Source organism: Acyrthosiphon pisum, chromosome A1 (assembly GCF_005508785.2).
Source record: "Acyrthosiphon pisum isolate AL4f chromosome A1, pea_aphid_22Mar2018_4r6ur, whole genome shotgun sequence".
In the NCBI taxonomy this organism is placed as follows: domain Eukaryota; kingdom Metazoa; phylum Arthropoda; class Insecta; order Hemiptera; family Aphididae; genus Acyrthosiphon; species Acyrthosiphon pisum.
In genome coordinates this window covers 129,405,185-129,413,313 of record NC_042494.1, presented here as the reverse complement: position 1 = coordinate 129,413,313, position 8,129 = coordinate 129,405,185, and the positions used below count along the sequence as shown (strand labels likewise).

At 27.3% G+C, this 8,129-nt stretch overlaps 2 protein-coding genes across 2 annotated transcripts in view; one reads left to right on the top strand and one right to left on the bottom strand.

Moving 5' to 3' along the window:
- Nucleotides 1-142: 142 nt before the first annotated feature.
- Nucleotides 143-5,505, bottom strand: LOC100159434 (dnaJ homolog subfamily C member 11). Its single transcript, XM_008188991.3, has 12 exons — nucleotides 5,257-5,505; nucleotides 5,047-5,176; nucleotides 4,854-4,986; nucleotides 4,678-4,791; nucleotides 4,490-4,620; nucleotides 4,299-4,395; nucleotides 3,935-4,237; nucleotides 3,760-3,876; nucleotides 3,492-3,683; nucleotides 3,172-3,427; nucleotides 1,622-1,754; nucleotides 143-202 (listed from the first exon to the last, which is right to left on the bottom strand). The coding sequence occupies exons 1-12, from the start codon at nucleotides 5,323-5,325 to the stop codon at nucleotides 168-170; spliced, it is 1,710 nt and encodes a 569-aa protein (XP_008187213.1). The 5' UTR covers nucleotides 5,326-5,505; the 3' UTR covers nucleotides 143-167.
- The window catches only part of LOC100163524 (tyrosine-protein phosphatase non-receptor type 11), a 17,764-nt gene continuing 10,557 nt past the window's right edge, over nucleotides 923-8,129 (top strand). The window contains exon 1 of the mRNA XM_029488310.1: nucleotides 923-941. The gene's annotated coding sequence lies outside the window, so the exon portion shown is untranslated. The remainder of the gene's footprint in view (nucleotides 942-8,129) is intronic.

The following is an 8,129-nucleotide window of genomic DNA, read 5'->3' as shown; positions in this document are numbered from 1 at the left end:
ATATAATATAATATATTTAAAAAAAAAACAAAATTTAAATTAAACAATTTTATTCATTATTATCTACCAATAAACGTACCAAATTTTAACAATAAATTCAACACAAAAAATGAATAATAATGGTTTATCAAACTAATTTTTAAATAATATATTATTTGATTCTTCAATCAAGATGGTGGTGTAGCAGTTCTAACCAGTACAGCTAAAAATAAAATAATAATCATTAATTACTATTAAAATTATTTTGAGTTACGTATGATACAATTATTAAAACAGAATTTTGTTATAATACTTATGAATTTTAAAACATTTATGGTAATAAATAAATAATTAGAAGATAAAAATAGCTTTTTTATTGTTCCATATATCCTTCCATAAATTCCTTTCATGCACGAATTTAAAAAAATTAAATTTATACTTGAATTAATTAAATACAATTATTGATTATAAACAATATTTATAACCAATGATACTATCTGTCATAGTAAAGCCTCATATTTAATGATACAAATTGTTCAACTTAAAACCTAAAAGTTTTAGTTATCTATAGATAAAAAAATATATCATTTTGAAAACAGTTTAGAATTACAATTTACATAAAAAAGTATTGCTATAATATTTTAAAAAATGGCTTATTTTTAAGAATAAAACAGTTTGTTTATAGCTATTGTATTTGTATTGTATGTGTTCTTATATGAAAATGTGCCACACCTATTATTACCGATATGGGTAATTGGGAACACAGGTGGATACACCTAAACAGCTAAACGTAAAAGTTTTAATGTTTTACATAAATTGGCTTTTTGGAAATTAAAAATTGTTACATGAACTAAATATAAAGCTTATTTTTTTTTTATGTGTATACAATTAAAAAACTTAAAACTACAGATGTCAGATACAAAATTAAAAAATTACAAGCAAGAACACTCAAGAATTTATACGTAAGTGAAATATAAACAAACCTAACCTAACCTAACCATCAAATCAAAATGGCACCATATTATATACCTCACTATAAAAATGTACCATTGACTAAAACCACATTAATTTGAAAGTTTATTAAATAGGTAATAGACATTAATTTATTAGAATGTGCCTACTTTATTTTAATTATTTATCTTATTTGAGTATTATACAAAAAAAATTTGTCTGATTTGGATGACAGAACATTTATATTAAAATGTAGTTTAAATATTTTAACATATTTTTAATACATATAGAGCTGTTAATGTAATCTTTAAATATATTATTGTATCATAATAATTGATTGTATTATATGTAAATTGTATTTATTTTAATAAATTGTGTAACAAAAATATAAATATATAGTACCAATTTTAATTTTGTGACTACAAGATGTAAATTTGATATATTTATAATTTATTCTATATTCTTTGTTAGTTGGTAAAATAAATTCATATACATTCAAGGATAGAAATACCAAAATATCAAAATAATAAGCAATTTTCGGTTTCAAAACAGAAATATTAAATAATAGGTAATGTTAAACATAAAATATTTTTTTATTTTTTATTAAATATAAAGTTTTACTAATAGTGTTTTTATCTATACTTATAAGCTTATCCATACTTACTGATATACTTATACAATTTTTACTTACAATGGGGTCTTGGTATTCGTAGAGCTTCATTATCATTAATTTTTACTTCATATTTTTGATCTCTGTGTGTATATTCAACAATTAATGCTTTATCTTCTCCAATACACGGGTCATAAAATCCAGGTAACTGACACTAAAAAATATTTTTTACAAAATTGTATATAACATAGGTTAGTATCAGTTTTAATTAAATAATGTAGTTTCATAGAGTGATATAATTATTTTTTATTTACATAATTATAATAATATAAAATAATATAAAATAATTTTTTGTTGTCATGTAAAATGTGACCAAGTGAACATTTTTGCAATTTTTTTTTTAAATTTAAATTTTATATAACAAAATAATATATTATATTTTCATATTAAAATTTTTTTCACATTGTCACTTTTTTCATGTTGGCAATTTTGTTGTAATTTTAACATGCAAAAATGGACCAAGTAAAATAATTAAATAATCATGAAGTACCTAATACAAATTAAAAATTTAAAAACAAAATCTTAAAAATCTCCACTTGAGTCCACCTTTGTATGATGAAGAAATATATATTATTCTATTTGACAAGTTAAATTCTACATTTACAATTAATAATACAAATTACAAGTATTGTATGAAACCAATGACACATGTCATGTTCATCAGATATTCTGTACATACATTATTTTTATAGGCTGTATGCTATCATATACTATATCTAAATCAGTTTTGATATTTCTCATATATCTGGACATAACCATAATATGACCTACTACTAAAAAGTAGAATTACTTAACTCGTCATTGGTTGCGTGGGGAGATATTTTCTCAACTTGATATTATTAATTAAGTTACCACTGCCAATTGTACTGCCTTAAACATCCTTATAAGGTCTAAAAAAAATTGTACAACAGAAATTTCAATCGACTATCGATTGTCAGTATCATCTAACATGACGTTGCATAATTACGTAGGAGAGAAAATCTCTACATGCAAAAAATAATATTACAATGCTCAATAATTCAATTTTTAATAATGTATATATAAATGACAAAATATATGATCAAATAAACTTTAAAATTTTACGTAATCAGTAATAATTTTATAATGAATATTTAATGTGTTTTGGTGATTAAAACACATAAAAGCTATTGACAGAAATTCTCACCATAGGACTAACTAAGCATAAAAAATTCACGCAACCAACAAAAGTTTTAAAGTTAAAAGATAAGCTGTTATTCTACATTTAAGGCTCTGTCAAATAGAAAGCATTATTAGATCGCGTTATTTATGTGCGTGAAAGCACCACGCCGAAGAGCCATTTGCCGCTTTAACGTGTTCTGTTTGATAGAGCCTATAATTGTTTTAGTATTGATTTTTGTTTGAATTAAGAAAACTAGCCACTCTTTTTTACTTTGCAGTTTTAATAAAATTTATAAAATAGTTATGACAAATCAAAAAATGGTAAAATGTTATCAATATTATATTGAGTTTATGTTAATGTAAACAGAATAAAAATAATTTGTTATTTTAATGGTCAAACATTATTTGTTAATAAATATTTCAATAATTACTTTTGTAGTGGAGTGGAGTATTAATTGTGAATCCTTAACTAAACACTGTAATGGAACTGTTACATCAATAATATTTGGTTGTAATGTATCGTTATTATCAAATGATTCCCCAGATTGGTTTATTAGTTCAGCATTACCATACTTAGCAAATACAATAATTAATCCACGTTTTTCAGTCTCTTCCCTCACTATTCTTTCCATTGTAGCCATCATCAAATTGATGGCTGACAGTGCTTCTTGACGCAGTTCTGCCATTCTAAAACCATAAATATAATAAATATAAATTTAAAAAAAAACAATATAATCATTTTACATCCAACCTTTTTTTATTAATTTCACGTTGTTTGTTAATTTCTCTATTTTTATAATCCTTCATTATTGGATCCAAAATAACATTTTTTGCTACAAACCAGGAAACAATAGGTACAAAAGTCGCATAAAATATCGGAGGTGTAATTACATCATGACTTAGAAGAATTGGAAAAATATATGTCTGACTAGCTCTTACAAACCTAAGATTAAATTAAATTGAAACATTTACTAGATATAATAAATAATCATTCAAATATTAATAAACTTATGGTTTACTTTATTTTAAGCGTAACTCCATTTATTACATCGATTTGGACAGTAGCTGCGAATGTGTTAAGTTTAGATACTTTTTTTTCTACACCATATTCAAGTTTTGAATTCAAAACACCAGCTCTAAAAATATAAGAAAAAAATCAATATACATTGTAAATTGTATTAATTTGATGTATACCTTGCATAAATTCTTAGTAACAAGTCTTGTTCGATAAATTTCCAAGTATATAACATACTTATAGCCGGAGCAAGACCAATTTCTAGCTTACACATACAGTAACTTCTTTCAGTATTATGCTCTACTTCAGTTGATAAGCTAGTATGTTTAATTGATGTTAAACGGCCGCCAAGAGATATATAACCAGTAGTTCGGGCTCCTAAACTTGTGCCTAACAATACTCGGCCAACAGGTTTTAACATGCCACTTGATAAATCATTTAAACTTCCTTCAACTGTTCCAAATATTGTTTTTGTTATCATTCTAAAGTCAATATTATGTATAATAAGCAACATCAGAATAGTTATAAATAAAATATAGTTACTTGAAAATTTTAGCACCCACATGTAGGCCATTTCCAGCAGTAACATCATACTTAACCCATCCATTGGTACTCAAAAGTCTCTTATAGCTACTAGATACTAAAGTTATTTAAAATAAGTAAGTTTTCAGATCTGTTTATATATATATATATACAGCAGATTGTATTAAAAATATATATATTTGATTGTATACCTGAACCTGAACGCGATGATAAATTTCCACTAAGCACAATTGTGTCACGTAAAGTAATTGGTGCTTCAGTAGACATTGACATAGTCATTGACGATACCTCAATGGTAGGTATATAAAGATAACTATCGTCTCTAAATTAATAAACTAGTTAGTCAATACATTTATTTGGAGAGTAAGCAAAACATTACTCATTATCAAAATCTAAGTATTGGTTGGGTTCAAAGATATCAGTAGCATCAATTTTAGCAGTAAATACACCTCTAGCATTTGTTCGAAGTCGTAACATTCTTTCTTCTCGATCCCTGTAAGAGAATTAAGTTGATAATGTTATGTTCATTGTTATATTTATATTTATGTTTTCTACCTTGCTAACGCTTCGTATTCTTCTCGAATTTCTTGTGGGGTTTTTGTTCGATGGACAATTTCCCATCCTTCAGTTTTTAAGCCTTTTACCCCGACACAGTCGTAGATTGCCCTTTGATGTGGGTCTTTCAAAACTAAAAAATTACACATTTAAAAACAAAACAAAACAAAAAACCATCACAATGGTGATATACCTTCATAAGCCTTTTGAGTTTTATTGAATAATACTTCAGCCTGTTTTTTTTTGTTTTCCTCCACATGTTTATCAGGATGATAGATCTTACTCAATCGTCGATAAGCATACGTAATCTCTTCTGGTGTTGCCTAGAATATTCAGTATTACAATTATCGTGAAATCTCTAGTAAAAAGCTGCAAAATATGTATGTAATTATCATTGACTAACAGACTTGGGCAGATTCAATACTGAGTAATAGTCTTCTTCTAGAAAATCGTTTTCTGAATTGGAATCCATGATAGTCTCGATTGAAGACTGTAATATAAACAACACTAACGTCGTCCAATAATATCAACAATCATATTTTTAAAACGATGTTGCATCCATTTACGTAATAGTTTACTTAAGAAATAAAACAGTCAAGATTCAAGAAAAATAATAATAAACTTAAAAACTGTATTATAACTTATTAGTTATTATGTAAATTTTTTTTTAAAATGATAACAGTTTTCCAATCGTTTCAATTCGGTCTTGTCGTGCTTAAGGTTATCATGGAACAATAAAAATACTAATTTAGGTGGACAATATCTATAGTTCCACGAAACATTTATTCCAACGGTCTTTTGTCCTAAAAAAGTTTGGAACAAATAACTTTTAAAGCAAATAAAGTTTTAGGGAAAAAGTGGTTGAAATAAATATTTTTTGGAACAAATTATTTATATGGTTTAATGAAAAGAAGGTCATCGTTGTCATAAGGTCTTTGATTGAAAAATATATAATTTTAATGGAACACCGAACAATACGATTTTGGGAACTATTATAGTTACATTATCTGACACCACTTTTTTTGGCCATTATTATTTTGGACTTCAATTTTTTGACGAAAATAATGTTGGTGAAACCAGAATTTGCGGCTCGGACTTAGTTTTGAAGTTCCATTTTTACCTTTGTATAAAGTATCCAAGGCCGTATCTAGACATTTTTTCTCGGGGGGGAGGGTGTCAAAAACATGTATATCATTGTAATTTTATTGAATGTATGTTTTGATATATTTGATTATAAATAAGATATATTAAAGAAATTCTGAGGGGTCCAGACCTCCTTGACCCCCTCAGATACGGCCTTGAAAGTATCAAATAGTATTATTTAAATTACCTATAGTTATCGTGTATAAGTACGAAAAACACATAATTATTGAAAAATAAATATATTCATAATTCATCGCTCAATTCAGAATCTAAAATATTTTAATTTTGAAGAATTCATTATTTTGAGATCAAATATACGGTAGTCAGAAAAAAGCCACGAGAAAAATAATACACGGAAAATAAATCTACGTGAAAAATAAGCCAAGAAAAAAAAGTCAAATAAAAATTAATAAATATCATATAAAAAAAAATTAAAATATTAAATTAATATTTAAGGCTCTGAGCGGAGTGATGTATTAATTTTAAAATGATATGTGTTTTTTATATATATATTTTTTTGTGGCTGTGTACACGATAAGTAGTCGAGATTATACTTCGAATTTAAATTCAGTATCTTGTTCAATGGGAAAGTGAATCAATTTGGTGCATTGAGGAGGTCAAAATGCCCAGTAATTTTCAAAAGCGCAGAAAAAAACAAAAAAAATTAAAGAAAACTTTTCCCGATATGTTTTAGATTTAGAACGTATACATGTAACCCAGTAACCCACAAAACATATTTTGGGGTTGTTTTTATCGGAATTTATAATTTCCATTGTATGTAAAAATGTAAAATATGATACATAGTTAATGTATATTGTATTGACACTGGATATAGATGTGTGAGAGTGGTGAGACTGAAAGAAATGTATAAAACAGTTCTATCCAAAATTGGTTTGACATTTTTCAGTTGATGGTTCAACAATAGTTAATACCGCCTACCTACCTACCAAAAAGTTATATTAGGTACAAAAACTTACCTAATTTTTAGAAAATTATTATTTATTTTAAAACATGCTTAATAATTGTGATGATATAATAAATTAAGTACCCAATTATAAATAACCAAGTGAACGAGTCGAAATTGTAAAATTTTTTTATTAGTTTTCATCTTTTATAACTGTTTTTTATTTTTATAATTAAAATTTGTCGTGGAAAATCCGAATTAATAACACCATTAATTCTTTATATATGTTGAACCAAAATTGTGTGATGCTTTAATACCAAATTTTATTTTCATTCGAAAATCATTTCGAAACGTATATACTCTCACGAGACCAATACCTTCAATGTATTTCATTGAGATTTGGTAGGTAACAAAAAAATTGTCGGTTAATACTTAATATTTTATGTGGGTCCTACCGCCTACGTGAACACGATCATGTTTAGTGGGCCATTATTCTGTCGAAACAAATAAAACCGTACTCTTTAATATGAAAAATAATGAACAACATTTTACTGTGTATACTGCAGTATAGAAGAAATAATTTTATTACATAATCTCATGAAAGATAGAAAATTAATGCTTAAATGAATGCTAGTGTTTTAAAATTTTGAACGCCGAAAAATGAAATATATTATGTGATACAAAAAAAGTTACAAAAAACAAGAAATAATAATTTAAATGAAAAGAAGACATCGGACATGACGAGGTGATGTGGGGGGTGGGGGTACGTGATGGAGAGTTGGTGGTGCTGATGATATTGGTAACTGGTATATGGCCACTGGTCACCTCTACAACGTTCTCACGGGGTGTCCTGCGGGGCGGACGAGAGTCGCGAGCGCATTTGCTCGAGACGCTAAGGCGACCATGGCAGCAGGCGAAGCCCGGCCACGGCGGCTGCGAGAGCGACGACGGTTGGCTAGTGCGCGATGCCGTGCGCTGCTTGACGGTGCTGCAGGTGCTGAAGACGACTGTTGTGCCGGCGACGACGATGTTATATAATACTGATGTTTTCAACTGAAGTGCGGGACGTTATGAAACTCGCTGTAATCAGTGCGTTGGAAATATTATCATATTATTCAAGTACTGGATCCGTTGAAGAATGTTCTTGGATTTCTAGTAATAAATCATCTCGGGCAGATAAATTATTATGTGCTATTAAAAAATTACATTTCTAGTTTTTCTTTACGTTT

Bases quoted from the DNA above. Each gene is read 5' to 3' on its own strand.
- LOC100159434 (XM_008188991.3), bottom strand. From the start codon at position 5,325: ATGGATTCCAATTCAGAAAACGATTTTCTAGAAGAAGACTATTACTCA. The intron at 4,238-4,298 runs GTAACTATATTT...TATTGACTTTAG, and splicing joins GTGGGTGCTAAAATTTTCAA to AATGATAACAAAAACAATAT. The intron at 3,877-3,934 runs GTATACATCAAA...TTATATTTTTAG, and splicing joins TTACTAAGAATTTATGCAAG to AGCTGGTGTTTTGAATTCAA.